The sequence below is a fragment of the Solea solea genome, chromosome 18, assembly GCF_958295425.1.
Source record: "Solea solea chromosome 18, fSolSol10.1, whole genome shotgun sequence".
In the NCBI taxonomy this organism is placed as follows: Eukaryota; Metazoa; Chordata; class Actinopteri; order Pleuronectiformes; family Soleidae; genus Solea; species Solea solea.
Window position 1 is genome coordinate 6,515,661 of NC_081151.1, and position 22,285 is coordinate 6,537,945.

The 22,285-nt window shown below is 39.7% G+C and overlaps 2 protein-coding genes across 2 annotated transcripts; one reads left to right on the forward strand and one right to left on the reverse strand.

Moving 5' to 3' along the window:
* Window positions 1–477: 477 nt before the first annotated feature.
* On the reverse strand, window positions 478–10,103 carry LOC131445255 (programmed cell death protein 10). Its single transcript, XM_058616198.1, has 8 exons — window positions 9,985–10,103; window positions 8,440–8,665; window positions 6,713–6,766; window positions 4,497–4,614; window positions 3,116–3,242; window positions 2,490–2,568; window positions 2,294–2,376; window positions 478–1,416 (listed from the first exon to the last, which is right to left on the reverse strand). Exons 2-8 carry the CDS (start codon window positions 8,527–8,529, stop codon window positions 1,335–1,337), a joined length of 633 nt encoding a protein of 210 aa, XP_058472181.1. The 5' UTR covers window positions 8,530–8,665; window positions 9,985–10,103; the 3' UTR covers window positions 478–1,334.
* A 2,508-nt stretch (window positions 10,104–12,611) lies between these two features.
* Window positions 12,612–21,753, forward strand: LOC131445271 (inositol-3-phosphate synthase 1-A-like). Its single transcript, XM_058616229.1, has 11 exons — window positions 12,612–12,848; window positions 13,120–13,244; window positions 14,375–14,536; window positions 15,184–15,313; window positions 15,764–15,957; window positions 16,244–16,393; window positions 17,439–17,657; window positions 18,942–19,106; window positions 19,198–19,311; window positions 20,275–20,492; window positions 20,868–21,753. Exons 2-11 carry the CDS (start codon window positions 13,131–13,133, stop codon window positions 21,061–21,063), a joined length of 1,662 nt encoding a protein of 553 aa, XP_058472212.1. The 5' UTR covers window positions 12,612–12,848; window positions 13,120–13,130; the 3' UTR covers window positions 21,064–21,753.
* The last annotated feature ends 532 nt before the right edge of the window (window positions 21,754–22,285 follow it).

Sequence of the window (22,285 nt, forward strand, 5' to 3'; positions counted from 1 at the left end):
ATGCCGAAGATCGTCTCTGAAAGCTAATGCTTGTGCAACGTTTAAACAATCAGACTTTAAGATAAGACACAATGTGACAGGTCAAGGGCTGGAGTACTTGTGAGCAAGGTATGCACCCACCATTGATGGGGTTATTTGCACACTCCAAATTGCCCCCAGCCACGAGGGGCCACATCCAACACGTGTTACAACCAAGGTATGCAGAAGACCGCCTCAGACAAGCGAACGCTTGTGCAACGTACAAACACAGTTGAAGATAAAACACAAAATGACTCATGTTTTGTCATGAGCTGCATATGGAAAAACATCATTCAGGACCACAATTAACAGAATGTCTTACATTTCACTCAGGAGAAGTAAAAAACCCCAATATCGTTCAACCCTGTTTATAATAATTCACTTCCATGCTTTATCTGAAACTCCACTCGATATCGAGACCCCACACACATTGGACTCGGACACATTTAAAAAGCATCATCATTTGGAAACTATTTATTGAACATTTGCAACCAGGTATCAGTTAAATACAGAACTTTCATTTCTCTCTCTCTACATCCCTCAGCAGCAGGGACTGGCTCCACTTCATTACACTCTGAGAGGAGGGAATGTTACAAGACTTGGTAAGGCGCACACTGTGCTGGAAGTCATTTGGCTTTCTGTCTTCTGATAGTAACGAGAAATAAAATCGGAGTCTGCTTCCTAAATGTCCAGCACCATTTCCTCTCCTCTCCTTGCGGCCGTTTTCACCTGCAGTCAGGTGCTTTTCTTTTTGTTTTTTCTGTTTGTCAATCCTGCACGTACACACCATGGCGAAATGACACAAATAGGAAGCGAGAAGAGAAAACCAGTGTAGACGGCTGAGACACATCCCTACCGAGCGTGGTCTCACATGTGTAGCAATGATTGAAAAGCTAAAAGTAAAATGATCAACATGAATATATTAGAAAAAAAAAAGAAAAAAGAAAAAAAAAAATGGCAATTAGTCTTTAATAAACACCTCGCCTCACCTACGCCCAACCAAAGACCAGGGTTATAAATTAAAACTGTCCAAATAAAATCAATCAACCAAGACTTTGGGCCCATTCAGTTCCACTTCAAGACTGGAAAATCCTCATTGAAAAAAACAAATGGCACTTTTCAGTCTCTTGAACTGGAATCTAGAATCTCGACTCCAATGGAATCGACCCCCCCCCCCCCACCCCATCCCTCCCGCCCACCCCCAACCCTAAAATCAACTCTTTCTAATTTACATATATGGGTCAGGCGCTCGTCAAGCTTCCACCACTCTAGCAGTCGCTCCCCACAGGACGCGGGGACTCTGTGGCCTCCGAGGGCTAGGCCACGGTTTTGAAGGTCTGCAGTATGAGGTTGGTTTGGTGGATGAGTCGGTTTGCACTGATGAAGACATTTATCGCCCTGGGAGCACAAAAAAAAAAAAAAGACAATCATAATGATAGCAGGAAGGAAGTGCCAATACAAACACAGAACACATTACGTAGACAATTTGGAAGACAAATGAGCAGCAGAGGCAGTAAGCATCTACTACACTAAAAAATGTCTCATCCACAAATCCTTTTTTTTTTTTTTTCCTTTTAAATACAGCCGTCAGTTTAATGTTTAACTAGCATATAAAACCACAGTCTGGGCTTCCTCATGAAGCTCATCATGTGCTCATTTTGATCTACTTCAGCTGCAACTAACAATAATACCCATAATAAGGATGGAAAGTCTTTTATTAGTCCCACACCGGGGGACATTTGTGGTGTCACAGCAGTTAAAGATAGTAAAAAAGTAAAAAAAAAAAAAAGGTAATAAATAGTAATTGTGCATTATTACCATCTAGGAATATAAATAATATAGGAAAATGAGAAATATTATATGCAATGCAGTCATAGCGCAGTATAATAACATGTACAGTGGAACCATTGTAGAAAATTGTAGTTTTTCTCAATAAACAAATCTACATTTGCACATTTGGCTACTGTCAAGCTTCTGGTCAACAACTTAGAGCACCACATTTGTTTTTGTACCGATTGTTTTCAATATTTAACAGTGTTGTGTTATTTTTAATGTAAATGCAGACACACCGACACAAGCACACTGTTACTCTGACAAAGTAGTGTTTTGTTTGTTTGAACAGGTCAAACTGTAGCCATATTTGTAGACACGCCTAAAGATTTTGAAAAGACGACTGGAGAGGAACTATTTTCAGTTTTAACGGCAGTTCTGACAACCATTGCTCTGCAACTGCCTCTCTGACTAACAGCGGCTTGAAAACATCGTTTGCACTTACTTTCCGTCTTTGAAGTACGTTTTGAGGGTGTCGCTGAAACTTTTGGAGTATTTCACAAACTCCTTTTTCTGGTGTTCCAGGGCCTTGGTGAGCAGAGGAGACAAACACCGTGAAACATGTGTGAGAAACAAAAGAAGTGAAGTGGATACAGACTGTAACAGACAATGTCATTTGTGTAATTATTTGCATTACTCACCCTGCGATTCTGGTATTGATACTTCTTGATGACATTGTTGACTGTGTCCAGAAGCTCTTTTATGGCGCTGGCTATGTCTCTGTGTTTAATAAAAGGCAACTCATGGTTTCACAATGCAAAGTCTACAAGACATGAAACAGTTTGGCTAAAGATGGTTGTTGGTGCCTGATACGCTGGTATGAGTATTTATATGGCTAATAATGACCAAATAGTCGTTTCTTTTCTTAAAACAATTATAAACGACTGGACCATAACTTGACATTCTAATCGCTTGAACAGCACCTATGACATTGTCAGATGCCTGGAAACGTACTGACAATCAAAACTGTCATTAAAAGAACTGATTCATGATCAGTATAGAGTTTGCTGCCATCCACATTGCCCTGGAGATTCAGAACTGAAGTTTAAAACAACTGTGGTCTCCTTTTTGTCGGGCAAAAACGTCGATCTTTGGAACTAATGGCGTGTTTCCACCAGCTCGCCTCGGCACGGTTATTATGCATTTCCACTAGTGATATTACCTGGTACTAGTTTAGTACCTGCTCTGGTTCCAAGCAAGCTGAGGCAATACTATGCGAGACGCCTGCATAGCTTGCTTATTGATATGCGTGTGCACGCTTACTCACTTGATAGTCTGTAGGAAGCGTACTCTGTCATTGATCTCATCTGGGATTTTGCTGAGGATGTGTTTCAGAGCTCTGGCCTTCTCGTTTAAATCCTGGAACTCCTGCTCGGGCCGGTCAATCATGAAATCTGTAGGGAAAGGGGGGTTTTGCCCATTCAATCAGTCAGGTGACCAGAACAAACAATACAAACAAGGTGACAGCGTCAGAGTGGTGAAGGTATCGCAATTTTAAAAACCCTTTCGAGTTCAAATATATACCGCAGAGGCCCGTCAGTTTGAAGTAATTACCAAGTTGTCCAACAGAGGGTGCTGTAAGCACACAGAGGAACATTAGAAGTAGACCCGATTTGCTCTACCAATGTACAAGTGTGGCTACTTTTTGGCAAAACTCTCACACAAACAGTAACCCTAGAAACTGTTCTATGCATTTCTGCACATAAAATAGAACTTGTTTTCTGACAATTTGTAATTTTTAATCAACATAGAGCGCTTAACAAATTCATTAGACCACCTGTCATAAAAACGGGAAAACAAATTTCAGAACTCTTTCAAAAACTTGTTTAAAACTAAAAGGTTTATTGTTATTTATTTGGTAAACTGAACTTACCGTAAGTATGAAGAGTAACATAAATAACTATAATTTGACATCTTACTCAAGAAATAACGTGCTAAATTTGAAAATGAATGGATAATAATAATCATTTTTAACCTTACATTGCGTGGTGGTCCAATACATTTGTTAAGCCCTGTATATAATATTTCATTTGTAATATTTAGTGTATTTCACAAACCAATATAAATAAATATGACGATTATTAATGCACCAGCCTTTAAAACCAGGATAAGTCATCACAGATACCTTATGATGATACGACAATATGGCTTGTCTTGATATAGATATAATATGGATATATTGCCCAGTCCTACTACTGATAATCATTTTAATTCAATGCCTTGTTTTTATACTCTGGTTCGCCATGCACACGTGCAAACATACACACACTTGTGCAGCATTTTGTGCGATGTCACTCAAAGACATAATGCATTCCCCAGCCCATTACCCCTTAATATAACCATCACAACTAAATAACTGCCCCAAACCCTTGACCTAAAAACAAGTCTTAAAGGTGACATCGAATGCTCGTATCGCACATATGTTAGTTATGGAGGTCTAACTTGTTTTCATGATCAAAAACCTCCTAGTGACATCCTGATAATAAACGGAAGTGCCTTTCCGCTTTGCAGAGCCCAGTCAGTTATATTACACATTCTACTGGCAGTGGTGTATACCAACAAAATGTAGATTAGAGGGATATCCAGAGTGGGATTACACAGACACAAAACACATTCCATCCCGCTATGTGAAGAGATGTTATAATCACCTTCCACATCATCCGCTGCCATGCGCAGCAGAGATTCAGTGAAGTTGATTTGGACGTTCTTTTTCTCCAAGATCTTCATTATGATGTCCTGAGTTAAACCAGGGTTCTCCCTCTCTGCCTGACAGAGGAGGGAATCGGAGAAGAAAAATCAGGTGTAGCACAGCATAAGAAACAGGAGGCCTCGGGCTACGAGCTAAGCAAGTTTACCGAACGGCACAATTCAGTTCAGATGAATGGACAAAACTCCTCAGCTACTGAATAATTTAATCTTGAATTACTCCAGCCGGGATGCTGCAGGGCAGCAGAGACACCAATCAGTGGGTCAAGGGAACAAGAGACCCACAAATGCCACAACAATACAACAGCTGTAAGCACAATCACATCTCCCTTTGGTTTGTAAAAGGACAGCGCTGCTGCGGTGTCTTCGTTAATATTTAACGTAACAGTTCTTTATTTGAACATCGGTGAATGTGCATTGAACACAAACATTAATGTGTAAACTAATAATAGTATCTACATGTCTCGTAAAATACTTTATAAACACAGTACAAGGTACAGTAACAGTCAATGTACCTTTCATTTAGAGCTGAAACGATTATTCGATGAATCGATTATTAATCGATTACTAAATAAATCGACAACTATTTTGATAATCGATTAATCGGTTTGAAGCATAATTCATGATTAAAACAAGATTTCCGATTGTTTAAGCTTCTTCAATGTGAATATTTTCTTAATTTCTTTGATCTGGATGACAAAGAAATCAATAAAATTCAATCATTTTGGTTTATGGACAAAACAAGACATTTGAGAACATCATTATATCCAGGTCTGACGAACACCGATAAATATTTTTTAAGGTTTTCTGATATTTTATGGAGCAAACGATTAATCGAGAAAATAATCGACAGAGTTAGTTGCAGCTCTACTTTCATTTCTTTCAAAATAAACTATAAACAATTGCAGACTGTTTCTTTTTAAATCTAGACCAAGAACTTTTTTAATAGTGCTTCTATAATGACAATAATACCAATTTCAACTGGTTTCTTACAATTTTGTCTCTTTACTGTTTCTAAATGTTTGTGTACAGAACCTTGAAGAAAACCTTTGTGTACAAAAAGTGCTCTATAAATAAATCTGCCTTTGCGTTACTACTACTTCACATTAAACTTCTTAATAAAGAGGAAAGTTCACACTTTAAACCCATGAGTGGCATCTATTTACGGTCTCTTTTCTATTCTAACTTTACAGAAGGCACAAGGAAAATCTTCAGGTTAAGAAATTGACAGAAACATAGCAGGACCGATGACTGGGCTCCTTCATTGGTCACCTGGAAGAAGTCTCCTACAGGTAAGAGCAGTGAAAACCAGTAGAGACCTCTTGTGGAGATGAATGGTAAGATGAAGCAGGGTTAACTATTTCCAAATCTCCGCCTGGAGCTCCCTCTGCTGTTCAGGGCAGGAACTGTGAGCTTTTCAGCCATTGCCCTGAGAAATTCCTCTGCTCCATTTATATTATTTTATAAAATGTTCTAAGGATATAGGTTATGACCCAGTGAAGAGGTGAATGAACTGATCTGGATACAGGAACTGAACTGCCTTGGTGAAGGTTTAGGCACCGAGTGCTGTCTCTAGTTTTTATTTTATGTTTTCATTGTGTGGTGCAGCTCAGCTTTTGACATAAGGAAATGGCCCAGTACTTCCCGTGGAAACCTAGATCATTTAAGGAAAAAAAAAATTTAAAAAGACAAGTTAAACATTGATGGAGTATCAAAATAGAGACTTTTCAGACTAATTTGTGCTTTTTTAAAAGATAAAAATCAGACAAATTGTTAAGAAAAAGTATGTATTCATTCAATTCGTTTTGGAGATGCAGCAATGTTCTGACATCTCTGCTGTGTGAAATGTTATGAACAAAAGAACAAGTAGCCTTCGCAACAGACCATTGTTTCTGTTCAGAGGTACAGGTTCAACTGTTGGTGATAATTACAGTACTGCCACAGAAATAACAGCTACTGTTTGCTGGAATAACATATAGTTCAGTTGTGGCAACATACATATTTTTTTCCATTTTCACTGACTGAAAATGATGTCAGATAAGATCCATTTGCTAAGGTTTTGGAAAAACTGGATATACAGCCCTGAAGTCATGATTGTCATTTAGATATTTTACTTCTACGACACGTTTCCACCCAGCTTATCCATGCACAGTCCTACCTTTATGAAGGCTGCTCTGAGCGTCTGAGCTGCTGAAAGGTTGATCCTCTCCAGCTAATAGAAAAACAAAGTGAAAAAACTACCGTTTAATGCAATGGAAACAGTCCAATATAATATGTATAATGCAAATTCTAACATCAGGTGACTCAAAAATGTAAACTTTATTTACCTGACTAAATTACAACATAATCTAACATTAATTAATTACGGCTGCATCAAACAATTATTTCAACTGATCTGTCAGGTTCATTTTTCAACTACTTAACTGTTATTTCTGTTTAAGAATAAACACTAGTAATGTTATCGACACATTACTAGTGTTGACTTGTGACATTTTATTCTCCAACATACCAGCAGTGCAGTATATCCTAGACAAGCACAAGCAGTGTACAAACAGTAATGTCTTAAAATTCTTAGGCTACCACCACCACCACAACATGTCTTAGTAATGCTACAATGACCATACGGAGTCATTATTTCTCCATCACCTTATTGGAACACAACCAGAATATACAGGAACATGTATTCAGATTTTAAAATAACATATTTTTCAGGGAAAAAAGGTAGGTTTAAGTGTAATTAAGGTTTAGGTTTAAGAGTGAACTGCCCATTTCTTGAACAGTAGCACGACCCTGGTGCTCTTAAACCTGGAGTGGAACCCTACTTCGTTATTGGTCAAACCTGAGTTTGTCCTACTATTTCATGTAGAAAAATATCTGCTGTGAAAAAGGTATTTTACGCCAAGTTTAATCAAGGCATGCTTGAGCATCACATACACAACATGTCGTATGAGTTGTTGAAGGTCTGCTAATATATGAGACAAACTTATCATTCATTCATTCATCATCTTTGAACATATACAATTATCTTTTTCACTAAAAAATACGTATCTTATCTGCAATGTCTCTGACCATCGTACATGCAGAAAGAAGGCTGCACCTGCTTAAGAATCTAAAGAAATTATATTAAAACACATTTCTTCCAGCCATCGCAATATCGTAGATTGCAATTATTTTGGTTGTGACATAAACCTTGTTTCCAATTATTTGTTTTCTTAGTAAGTAGCTGTTTAATAAGTGGGATAACATGCCTTGAGGCGGTCACTCGTAAAATAAACCCCTTCCCAGTCTGTCGCCATTTTTTATTCATTCTTCTTCATTGGTTCAGAATGCACAGTAAAGCCCTGGGTCAGGCTTCGACTAAGGACAGTACCTTGACAGTACCTTGACTTGGTAGACGGGGTGTGCACTGTGCTACGTGGCCGTGTCAGTGAGATACGTAGCGTGATGTTGTACCAGTGCGACGACATCAAATGCAACAAATGTTTTGTAGCTGTGTGTCTCAACAAGACGTCGACCTTTGTATGACAATAGACTGCGGGCGTTGAAGAAACACCAGTCGCAGAGGAGTGATGCTTTTCTGTCGCCTAATCAGCTGACTGTCGTGGCTGTAGTTCCACTTTGCCGTACCATTACTCTGGTACACCAAGGGAATGGCATAAAAAGATGGAACAGTTGTCGATTTTGACAGCCCCACAATTAGTACAGTACTACGGAATAACTACCTCAGGTTCCCCCTTTTCTGGCTAAAAAAAACCAACACTCAGTGAGAATAACAAAATCTGCTATAATGAATCCTCCAAGTATGAAAAGCGTTTAAAAGAACACTGACTGAACAGCTGGGAACTATTAGCTAAAGTGCACTGTTGTCAGCACTGGATGTTTTACCTCATTAAAAACTGGGTACATCACGGCGTACAGCGTCATGGATACCATGGAGTTTGTCTCCGCTTCATTCTTCATCTCCTCCATTGTCATCCTCCAGGGAGGAGCAGCTCTTGGTGAAACTGTGAGGAGGAAACTGCAGCTCACACACACTCACACATACACTCACCCACTCACACTCTCACACACACACACTCTGAAACCCACACAAGCTCCAGAGTAGAAGAGCCTGCAGAGAAAATAAATAAAAAATTATTTTTATTCGTAAGCCGTTGAGAATATCTTAATTAGGATAGACAGATGTGGTTATAAAAAGGGAAACAGCACATCTAGTCTATCACTGGTAATGACTGACATGAGGAAGTACAATTACCAGCTGCTAATAAGTTACTAGTTAAGTACAATACTTAACTAGGCATTTCATTTAACCAGCCAATCAATAAGGTACATCTGTTGAACTACTTGTTCACACAAATATCTAAACACCTGATCACATGTAGCCATATTGGCCTGTAGAAATGTACAAAAACACCTGCTGAAGTTCAAACCAAGCCTTTAAATGAGGAAGAAATTACATTCACGTGACACTGTATGTGACATGGTTTGTGGCTGCCAGACAGGCTAGTCTGAGTATTTCAAAACTTCTCACAAATAATGTCAATAATCTCTAGGGTGACAAAAATGAAGAAATATCCAACAAATGGCAATTGTCTCTGCAAAAATGCCTAGAATTGTGAAGAGAAGGGCCAGACTGGTACACATGACAGAAAGACAACAGTTACTCAAAAGAAAAGCACTTGTTACAACTGAGCTATACAGACCATCTCTGTATGTGCAACGACTGAACCTTGAAGCAGATGAGCTACAGCAGCAGAAAACCACACTGAATGACACAAATGCTACTTTAAAAGGTGTCCAGTGTACCTAATAAAACGGCAGTAAATGAGTGTACATGTACATATTATGTACAGCCACAAGATTAAATCGGATAAAAGGATTCAATGTTGAGGTTGAAAACTTAACTACCCCCGCTCTGTTGTTATCTTTCTAACATGTTGGTTTGTTAAACCTGGAGGAGGGGAGCGGCACAGTTATATATTATCGGTATTATCTGTAGACAACAACGCCAGTGTGACCAAAGAACAGATAAATGTAACATAAAAAAATAAGGATATCCACTCTTGTTTCCCCACTTGTTTAGATATATCGTATTTTCAGGGGTGGTGACAGAACTTGACTGGGTAACAGATTAGCTTTACAACTAGCCACCGAAGTAATTTGAGTATTCTGCTACCCGTGTACCCGAGCTTTACGTGACATGTCCGTAAGCTCAAATACATTCCAAAATGTTCATAACCGTTGCATTTTTGTCAGACACAGCGTCAGACGGGACGGCTGCCTAACTGGAATGCTAACTTGACTAGCTACTGTGCTAACTGGGGATAGCTACATAGTGTCCAATGAGAGGCTGACTGAAACTTTCGCTTATAATTACAAGGTCATAAAAATTCAAAATTCAATGTGTATGATATTAGACAAAGTACACACTTAACGCGCTCCAGTCGTAATGATTCCCAGGTGAGGCCTATGGCCGAACAGATCGTTGGTAGCTCATCAGTTAGCAGTGAACAGCGTAGCTTACGTGCTAGCTACGGCAAAGTGTACATTTGCATTAGCCGGTGCGCGACAGCGCGTCAACAAACTGCTTTACGTGACGTGTGTGAGTCAGTGCATGCGTTTCAGGTGTGAACTTGCCTCTAACTCTGACTCCTCAGACGGACTGGTTACGATGTCGATTGCCTTTTAGCTGCTATGTTTTCTTTACAACTTAAGGCGGAAGTTTTTCAGGACTGGCCTCGACGACATCTTCCGGACCGTTGCTACGTAAACTGACGCTCTCCAATCAGAGGGCGGAGACAGAGTTACAGGGAGCGACCTCGACCTCACCAGCAGTGGGAGTGTATTTCTTTATCTCTATTTTTGCTGTTTGTTTTAAGCTGTTTTGTTTTTTAATATAATATAATTTTAATATATCCAATACTGTAACAATACCTGTTATATACAAGGGGTAAACATCTGCTGTTCTGTATATTTTGTTATCAATAAAGTTTGAAACAAATGATGGAAAACAAACAAACAGTAAAACTGTACACTGTAAAACATTAGAACAGACAAAAGATATGGATATATTATTCAATCCAAATTAATTTCTATAGCACATTTAAAAACAACAGAGTTGACCAAAGTGCTGTACATCACAAAAATACATAAAACAGACAAGATATGAAACAATATAAAACCAATAAAACACACAATTAACGATCAATACAAATATAAAACATATATATATGGCTTTTTGATTAATTAGTCCAGTCAGTGTTTCAAAATAAAGTCTTATTGGATTTTCAAACTAGTGCATCTTGAGTTTTCTTTCTGACTATTTACATGTATTTACATAAATTTACATTTGAAATAACATCCCCTTTTATATCAGATCCACGTAATGCTTCCAAGCAATATTCCACACCTTCTTTTCTCCCTCGATTGCTGTTGTATCATCATCATCATTTCTGTCTGCTGTCTCAATTTTAATCATTGTTTTTATTCGATCTCCCAACATAGTAATAAAAGATCAAATATAAAATGTATGTATTGTAAGTATTAGCTAATTACAATATCCAAATCCTTCCATGTTCACTGGTTTAGGGCGTCAAGACTTGTGCGTTCCAAACATAATACTCATTTTCAAAAACTGAGTCCAAGTAAAGTGTACATCTTTATATACACACTGTCCCCATTCCATTCTAGATATGTCAAGAGGGTGTCAATCCTTTTTGTGGAGGAATGTAGAGGTGATCTTGTAGACTGTCAGTTCACTTATCTGGTTAGTGTCTCTCTGTCTGGTCAGAGGAGTGCAGGCTCCAGATGGATGAAGCCCTCGAGCACAGGTTTCAGAAACACGTAGGTGATCTGATCTGAACCAGTAAGGATACTCAAGTATATGTTAATATCAACTTGAATGGTCAAGGTTTTACCATCTGCAGCCGAGTTACAGGAGCCTTGTGGCAATTTTGTGTCTCGCAATGAATTGTTGAAATTCACCATCCCTTCTTTAATGTCTTAAGATTGCAAGGACCATACTGGAAGAGAAAAACGTCTAAGAACAATATGGCGAGGATTGTCACTGCAGGGGCTTCGGTTAAGATACTGAGACACTTGTGCACTCTCAACTGTAGTTTGCCTCCTTGTTTATTTAAAACCGAGCTGTAAGTGAAACATAAATTGCTAAAACAATAAACAAATACATCTCTCTCATACTTATATTCAACTTATATCATGTCTGCAATAATTCTCAGCTCGAAAATTAACCACATAGGACCAATAATGTGTGTGTGTGTGTGTGTGTGTGTGCAGTGTAACGCCAGACGCAGCCTCTTATTTCCGTGTTTTTGGCAAATCTGGCAACCAAGCTCACGTTTTGAATTGGGGTCTCTGTAGCCATCTTAAAATTCATCTTAAACCTTTGCTACAGGGGTCATTCACGTAATATCTTGAAGTAACAAGACGCTGTTGTTCCAACTACCGTACACACGAAAACGAGCTTAGGTGAATCCGCTCATGTCTTATTTTTCTAATCGTATCCGGCTCGTTATGGATCAGACGCACTGTCTGGAAAACGGCCCCACACGTGTGCACATTTTAAAACGTCACCCTTGCGTTTCTACAGGTGCTGTGCTACTTTATGCATGACTGCAGATAATTACATCCCTGTCGCGTGAACGCGCACACCTGTAACGGGATCTAACACGCGTTTCTTTTGCACGTCTTGGAAACGTACGTACTTTTTTTAGTTGTGCTGTTGAGACGCCACGCATCCAACCCGATCACAGAGGACACATCAAAGTACATCATCGCATCAGTTTATTCAATCAGTGACTGTGACAAGTGCAGACGAAGCATAATATATGAACAATTTTATTTTACACAATATATATAATAATCTCATAAAGTACACTTTTTTGTTTCTCAAGCCTTTGCAGAAAAACGACTGGAAGCTTCTGTTTCGGCTGTGTGCGTCCACACGACAGAGATGCAATTCTCGACAGTCGTACGTAGCGTGACGTAGCACCTGCTCCGAGCTCTCTGATTGGCTCGTTGCTGTCTCCCAATTTTGGTCGATCACGTGAGCGCGTCAGGAACAGTGCCCGGCATTTCTTATCGAATGTAAGTGGACGGCCTGGAATTTCCAGTCATTCTAGAAAGCGAGACTCTTCAGAAGTATCTTCTCCACAGCGGGACGAACACGTCGAGGTTTGCCGGTCTATTGTGTGGCAGTTGACGGGATTTTAGTACAGTCGCGCGACTCATTCATTCACTTCCTGTATATCTGAGGCTGCTCCTTGCTTTTAACGGTGAGTTACAGTAAAACGAATTGCAGTTGTAAATGTTACGATTACATTTAGTAGCCGTAACAACGAGAGACAACTCTACTGTTTGTTTTGTAATTATTTAATGATGTGACGCAGCACACTTGAACTGCGTCACATCATTAAATAATTAAATTAGGGACGGACGTGTCGATGTGTCGTGAAACGCATCGCTACTCGTAGTGCAGGTTTTGTTTTTTTGCGACACAGAGAGAGAGAGTTTAACAAATTGTGTTTTCCCCCTTCTGTGTCGCAGACTCTGCGGCCATGTCTGTGAACATCCACGTTAACAGCCCCAATGTGAGGTACACAGATACACACATAGTGGCTCAGTATCAGTATCACACCACGTCCGTGAGCAAAGAGGGCAACAAAGTCACAGTAAGTCTGCTTCCCTTAAATATTGTCTCGTATATGATTATCACGTGTGTATTTTATTATGCATGTGACAATGCATACTGGGCATGAGAACTCATGTATGTAATGAGGTTATAATCACTAGACAGTTGTACTTATGTACCCAATAACTAGTGTACTGATTTGATAATGTAGTAATGACTATGTGTTCTCATGTAATACTGTAATAACTACTACTACTTGATGTAATACTTACTCAGTACTCATATTGCAGTAGTAAGACTCAATACTGTAGTAATGACTACTGTTTGAGTAATAATGTTGTGTTGGCTATATGTATGAATGAAAGAATGATTGCACAGTACTCATAACAGTGTAATAATAACTAATGTAGTAATGCCTTCTATGTTGACATGTAATAATGAGAGGTACTTTATTGATCCCCAGGGAAACTTCTACTAATAATAATGTAGTAATGACTACTGAGCACTTTTAGTGATGACTTTTTAGTGCTCATGTAACGGCGTAGTAATGACCGACTAATGACTGAGTTCCCCAAGCTGTTTCATTGGCAGAAATTGGGTAGCAATGTAAAAGAGTTATTCAGATCAAGTCCAGGGGGTATTTGGGGTTCTGTAAGTCCAGGTAGGGGGTTTGGGGTTAAACACAGTGTCAGGGTCTGAACATGGAAAGCAAGCGAATGGGCAAGGCAGACGAACTGAAGCCGAGGAAAACACACATTAATCAAAGTGGTTGTTGGCAGGAGGCAAAAAAGACTCAGAACAGGTGTGTTGGAAGGTTGGAAGATAGGTCAGCCGCGCCCAGCCAGCAGCTGGAACAGACAGACAGAGGAAGACAGAGACCAAACATACAAATAACAGGGAGAGAGGGGATGGGGGACAATGGAAGGAGACAACACTGATATGATCCTTAAAAGTAATGACTACTGAGCACTTGTGGGAAATTTGTAGTAATTAATTTTTAGCACTCGTGTGATAATGTCGTTATGAGTACTGAGTATTCATGTAAAGATGCAGTAGGGACCTCCGAGCCCTCCAGGCTCTGGACATCAACACATAGACGGGTGTAGCAACTGCTGTGATCCCTTTATGTAGACTAGTCTCTCACAAACTGCTGGTCTGACTGGGAAACAGGTGACGCCCCGCACAACTGAGATGACATTCCGCACTGAGAGGCATGTACCCCAGCTGGGTGTGATGCTGGTGGGCTGGGGAGGCAACAATGGCACCACGGTCACAGCCACAGTGTTGGCCAACAAGCTGGGTCTCACCTGGAGGAACAAGACTGGAGTAAAGGTAAGTGATGCAGTGATACGGATGCGATTGTAGAGATACAAACAAGAAGTTATTTTTAACAGAGTCAAAGTGATGACACACCTGATTCAAATGAATGGCTCATTATCAGGCTTCTGCAATGCTTGATTTGAATCAGGTGTGTTGGAGCAGGGCAACGTCTAAAACATGCAGGGCAGTGTTCCCTGAGGGCCAGGGTTGGGAAACACTGGTATACTCAGTACTCAGTGCTATCCACACAGAAACAGAACCTTCCATTTTACAGCCTTTGTCTTTTTCATTATTTTCTGTAAACACACCGTGTTCAGTCTTCCTTCACATACCCACCTCCTTCACATACATATAAGTAGACTAAACCAGGATGTGGTAACCCGAGGCTAACACTGGGCAGTTAAAAGATCTTGTCCCAAGATTTAAATCTCTCACGGTGCAATGGAGGAGCTGATTAGACTGACATGATCAGCAGAATGTGAAGAGCTTAACTGACTCTGGTCTCTGGGTTTTCTCTTTATATGGACTTGTATTAATAAATGTATGACCTGGTTTTTGTGATTTCTGTGCCATGAATCCAGTAAAACTTTTGCTCCATAGAAGGACTAAAATCCCAATGTTTTTTTTCTTTTCTTCTCTCTGTCTTCCTCATTCTTTAGAAAGCAAATTACTTTGGCTCCCTGCTGCAGGCCTCCACTGTTTGTCTGGGATCAGGGCTCGAGGGCGAGGTCAATGTGCCCTTCCGTGACCTCCTTCCCATGGTGCACCCTAATGATATTGTCTTTGATGGTACAGACAATTGCTGATACTGAACATTTAACCCCTGAAACAGAAAAAGTGCATGAATGTGTAGGTGTGTGAGAGAGTAAGTATCTGCTAACGGCAGCAAAATCTGACCTTAGGGCAGCTGTAGAGGTCAGGCAGGTGAAGATGGTCAGTTTAGTTTTTTTTTTGTGAAAGGCATAGTGTGCAGCAGAATTTCTCTTACCTCACCCTTCCCGTCCAAGCATGTAGGAGAAACTATGGTAGCATTTATTAAACATTAAAAATCAAAAAGTGTTCAAATGGCTACCTTTGCTGCTCCTGATTTAAATATAAAAATCATACAATCAGGTGGTAATTTATTTATTATTACATGTTCTATGTCTGCCAAATGGAAATAGTTTTACCTTAATTTTACACACTAGACCTTTAACCTGAAGTGTGTGTGTGTGTGTGTGTGTGTGTGTATTTTTTTAGGCTGGGATATTTCCTCAATGGATCTGGGCAGCGCTATGGAGCGAGCGCAGGTGCTTGACTGGTCATTGCAGGAGCAGCTGCGACCACACATGAGCCAAATCAAACCTAGACCCTCCATCTATATCCCAGACTTCATTGCTGCAAACCAAGAGAGCCGAGCTGACAATGTCCTCACAGGGACACTGGCCAAGCAGGTAATAGACCCATTTCATGGCAGACATTGTCTCTTGTCAGAGCAGGAAATGCCCAGGTGTACATTAAAGATGTTAATGATAATTGCTGAGACACTTAATGGAGTCATTAAATACCTCAATGAGTGAGCATGCACTTTGCCACAGAGCCCTGGGACTGACTGATCTAAATCTAATTTAATGCAGTCGTCAAAATGCCTGCTGTGAAAAGGATCACGTTATATCACCTCCGTCCACTTCGTTTCTATTGTACATTTTAATTGTACTTAAATAATACATGATCTTGCAGATGGAGCAGGTCCGAGCCGACATAAGGGACTTCCGTAAGTCAAGCGGTGTGGACAGAGTCATTGTTCTGTGGACAGCGAACACTGAGCGCTTCTGTGACATCATAGCTGGGACCAATGACACTGCAGAGAACCTGCTCGCTGCAATCAAGGTGAGAGCAGGAGCCACGAGGAGAGTTTGGTTCAGAAACCTTTTATGTGCCGTGGTTGCACGACCGACTGACACATAATCTACACTGACTTTCCATAAATCGGCCGGGGACCTGAAAACAAGAAGAACAGGTTCACTTGATAAATTGTATGCCTGCTTAAGAATATGTTGGCCACTTGATTCACTGTTAGACAGCCTTTTATAGAGAAAGCCTATGATCGGGTGCTAAGAAAAGAACTGTGGTATTGTGTGAGTGTAAATCCAAAATGAGAATTCCAATCACCAAAGTCACCAGATGACACATTTGAACTCATGCGTGAAGTGAGCAGTTTTTGAAGTGAGCAGAAATCTTTGATTTCCATTTGGAGAAGGCTCTTTCTTAAGTGCAAGAAATGATGCAGACATACAATTACAGTATATCACTATCATTGACGTAAGACGGTGCAAGGTTGTTAGGTGTGCTCGGCGAATTCATTGTTGATAATTTGTCAATATCGCAAACAAACGCTCTTCAATAGAAACTGAACTATCCCTTTCAGATGAAGTCAGCAGAGCCTTCTAGTTTAAAAGTCTGTAATTGTCCATGAGTTGTGTCGGTGGCTGGTCGTCAGGAATCCTACAGTCAACCTAAATTTCCCCCTAATGCTGAAAACTGAACTATAATCCTCCATCATATTTTGTGATTATTAAAGCTTTAGAGGATGAAGAGATGAGCTCTCTGCTGTGTATTTGTAAATTAAATGCCAGAACGACCCTGAAACAGTCAGCTATTCCTTTTATAACAGATTAGGGGATTAGAGTTATTATTTGAACCTCTTGGGTGAGTTATTATCTCATCTCGTGTCTTCAGCATACTTGCACTGCTGTCAGCAACAATAAGAGTTTATATCGCGGGTTTAAATGTTTGATAAATTTGCTGCTTTACAAAGCTTATGTTAAGACATTCTCAGGGGCACAGTGAGTCAAGCTTTCTGCTTTGGTGTAATATGATGATACATTTTGCAACAACCATTTCCCCCCCCCTTTTCTCCTGCTGTATCCATCAGGCTGGAGCAAAGGAAATTTCTCCCTCCACTCTTTTTGCAGTGGCCAGTATACTGGAGGACTGCGCCTTCATCAACGGCTCCCCGCAGAACACTTTTGTCCCAGGGGCCATCGAGCTGGCCGTGCAGAAAGGCGTGTTCATTGGAGGAGATGACTTCAAATCCGGTCAGACCAAGATCAAGTCGGTGCTTGTGGACTTTCTGGTCAGTGCAGGAATCAAGGTGAGGAAAAGTGACACCTGAGGAGAAGGAAGGCTGATGGATACTGATCAGACTGAGTCACTCCTTTGAAAGATAGTCAGCTACACTGCAGAGCACTAACTCCCGAACAGCTTAATGTAGACCGCAGGGAGTCCTAGTATCGGTCTCATCTTCATTGTTGTAATTGTTCCGACAACTGCTTAACCACCAGCGACTACATGGTCTAATTCGTTGTGTACCACTCCCACAAAACTTATTTATCTGAAGCACATCATCGCCACATACTACTGTTTATAGTGCACAAACAAAACAGGCAAAAATTAGGCTTCTTATTAAATCACCATATAATGTAGGTGAACTGTATTATTATTGTTTTTTTAGTAGTAGCAGTGGTAGTTAGAGTTGTAGTAGTTTTAAAGGTGATATAATAATTATGTAAGAAATGTAATACCAAACCAACCATGATATGTCGTCCGAGATTAAAGAAACATGTTCAACTAAAATACTGGCTTCACTGATACCAGTGGTGCAGCCAGCATAATCACAAAAAAACGTTTTCATTTGCAGGCTGCAAAGTGTTTCGTCATGTTTTGGTTTGGTAATACTGTGAGTAGCACTTGAACACATTGAACTCCAGCAGTGAACGTAAATACTGAACAATATCAAAGCTAAAAAGCCTCACTACACCGCTCAAAAACGTCTAGAGCACAAGACCAATTAGGTTCTACTGTGGAGATGCATTACCACCTGAGAGAATATTGAGCTCTCGAAGTAACATCATCATCGCCAACATTAAAATACAGTGGCGCAAATGGGGTCGAGCAAAGCCGGCTACAGACTTTTCACAGGAGGCAGATTTATTCTCATAACATTTGCTCTCTTCATCCTCCTCTTCTTCACATATACTTCACACACTGGTATAGTGAAGTTAGATTAAGATGAAGTGAGAGATAAGGTGACTCTAATTATTATTATTTAGTATTTTTTGTCATTTGTTTCATTTGCTTCACACTCTGATCAAAATTCCTCAACTCTACTCCGATCACATAACCTGGTATATACAGTAGAACAGTGTTTCTGATTTTCCTCCAGAGGAAGCTCTCGTACGCCTGGTGGGACTCTAACCAAAGTTTGAGAACCCTGGCATTAAAAATATAGACTGGGAAGCAAAATGGGGAGCTTCAACCTAGGATATTTAATGTACACGATGTTTTAAATACATTAGAAGAACATTGAAGAACACTAACTACTGTAGCGTCGTATTGATCGTTTTCTAAGCAAATTGTTTTTTTCTTCTTTTGACAGCCAACCTCCATCGTCAGCTACAACCACCTCGGCAACAACGATGGGAAAAACCTGTCTGCTCCGCAGCAGTTCCGCTCCAAAGAGATCTCCAAGAGCAACGTGGTGGACGACATGGTGCGGTCAAACCCCATCCTGTTCCAGCCTGGAGAGAAACCAGACCACTGTGTGAGTGACAAGAATTCGCCTGCATGTGGATGTTCAACAAACAACACACCTGCTCCGACTTAATAAAGATCATCTCTGTGTGTTGTTTCAGGTGGTGATTAAGTACGTTCCTTATGTGGGGGACAGCAAGCGTGCCATGGATGAATACACCTCAGAAATAATGATGGGCGGAACCAATACTATAGCTCTGCACAACACCTGTGAGGTCAGTGGTCAATAAAGTTTGTAATTGTGTGTATCAGAAACAAAACCACACTCTACCTTATCATTAAGCTGCTATATTTTTATAGTTTCTAAATCCAAACTCCTAAAAGATAAACTTAACACCTTGACTTCTCCGACTGCAGTTATGGAGGAGGAGGCTCAGGAGACGGAGCTTATTGTTAATCCTTCTCAGCGAGTATCAGAGCTAATTTAAAAATACAGTTCACCTACATATTACAATAGCCATTTCCTGTTTCAGGGGCAAACCTACTTAAGCTCACTACTATTATCTATTCCATTTATTGTTCACACACACGGTACAATAAGCAATGTTGAAATAGTATAATAAGTACTTTTTTATTGCAATGCATAAATGATTACTGAAAGCAGAGAGTGCGCCAGTTATTAAAGGGATCATCACACTTTTTTTCTACAAACAAATTAAATCGAACAAAGAAAGAACCAGAAAATCTACAGCAGCTGCAGTGGGAGTAGAAAAGCTAAATGAAGTAGTTCAGTCACTTAAATAATAGATACGAGTAAGTTTTATGCGTCATTGTAGCTGAAAATAAAGCCAATGTGTAAAACTGAAAGAAGTAGTCAAGTTATGGGGATTCCCGTGGTACTAGTACTGCAACAGTATCACTATCACTATCAGTGCAGGGTCGGAAATTAACTCTTTTCCCCCGGAAATATGTATCCATGACATTAAGGCTCATTTCTAGGGCAATTTTATGAAAAGGAAATGCCTTGTTTCTTCAATCAGGCCACTATCAGAGTTCTTCCACATCACATTTAAGACTTTTAATGATGCAAGACGAAGGGCCGCTAACTTTCTACCCTGCAGGGAACTGTGTTTTGCTGCAGCAAATGAACTCCACATAATTCAAGAACATCTTAAACCATTCCTTTATCCCTTTGATGCCCCATAGTTTCTCACCCCATCGTTCTGTCTTTGCACCAGGACTCTCTGTTGGCCAGCCCAATCATACTGGACCTGGTGATCCTGACAGAGCTTTGTCAGCGTGTGACAGTACGGCCTCAGGGGGAGAGGGACTACCAGTCTTTCCACAGTATCTTAGCGCTGCTTTCCTTCCTCTGCAAGGCACCCCTGGTCCCACCAGGAACCCCGGTCATCAACGCCTTCTTCCGCCAGAGAGCCAGCATAGAAAACATCATGAGGTGTGCATCAGTTTCACGTTAAGGTGTTGGTTGGCGTTTGCTGTGCAACCTCATCCCCCAGTTTAACAAAGAAATGGAACATTTAAAAGATATTTTAGGTACACAGGTATAACCAGAAGCCAATCAGGAAATAAGAAAATATTGAAAAGCCACCAGGGGGCGATGCCTCTTGTTGTAAGAAGATGTCTCTAGTAAACATTTTCCTGAGAGGTTAATGGTCTCACTCGCTAGTTTCAGCTCTCCTTCAATAGAAAATGATGTAGATTTTGTAAATTACGTTCTCCTTTAGAGGAAAGTATGGATTTTAGTATGGAATTCTGCTGTTGATGTTTGTGTCAGACATTGACTTGTGTCTTCCTCCTTTGTCTTCCTCAGAGCGTGCCTCGGCCTCCCTCCTCAGAACCACATGCTCCTGGAGCACAAGCTGCAGAGAGACTTCCTGCCTCCGCATAATGTCTACATCAACGGCGAAGTCCCCGCGTCAAAAAAAGTCCTCTTCACCAACGGAACCCATTCACCGCTAATGAATGGCATCTCGACACATGCTGATGACGCGGCGCGTGCATTATGATTGCACATTTGAAAAGTACTGCTCCAAATAGAGGTGCAACTCCATGCTTTTTAAAGATATTACCTTGAAGAAAAAGAACAAATGCCCCCATTATTTAAACTTGATATGATATTTATGGGAGATATGGTTTAGGTTAAAAAACCAAGTATTGTCCCATTAATGACAATCATGGTGCATCATTCTTTCCACAGCATACATTTAAAAGGCAATCAACCAGTTGTCAGGTCATGGGCTTGTGTTACTGTTGTTTCTTTTACTGCCTGTTGTTTTATTTAAATGCTTTTTGTGAGACTAAATGACAGAAAATGTACATGTTTTTATTATCTTATTAATGTTGTTGCCACTTATATGGAGTCTGACTGTCATGGCAGCAGGTTGAGTAAGGAAGTACAGATATTAATTTAAAATCAACATTTTGGTTTTGTTAGATATGTTGTTTATCTTTGTATTGATGGATAGATGCATAACAATACATCCAACATTAAAAACATACAGCAATAAAGCCATACACTGGCTTAAAAACAATGGATCAGGCAGAGAAGTCAGTAAATAACACTAAGTCACCTTACCTCTCATTGAGCCATTCTATATGTGATTTATGTGTAACTGGTATTGTCACAAAATAATATTATGATGTTGTATTTTTAAAAAAGCAAAGTAATAAAGTTCTTCAATAAAATATCAAACGAGTCTGCTTTGTGAGTGAGTGAGTGACAACTTAAATGCTTGGTTTTTTTTGATCACTAGTAAAGAAAAGGAAACCTAGTGAAAGCCAGAATACTGATTTTAAAGTCAAATATGATTGTAAAAGGTCAAAGTTGAAAATGTAACATGTAACAATTTTAGATTATTCATATATAAAATGTCAGATTCCACTGAGCTTGTTTAAAGTTACAGATTTCCTCTTGTAATTTTAACTATAATACATACTGATCAGCCGCAACAATCAATTTCTTTTATTGCATCGTTTTGCCTCATTGGATCAATTAATTTCCTTTTTTTTAAATATATAGTTTGGAAATATAATTCATACATTACAGACTGGGTTCATTGTTGTTAATTCATTAATTTGTTTTAACTATAATTAACTTGCTCATTATTTTAGCCAAATTGTATGTACATAAAGCAAAGATATTCGAAGACATTGCCCATATATAAGCACTTAAAATTTAAGAAGAAATTAAAATTGATTAAAACCATTCATTTATTACAATTCTACAAC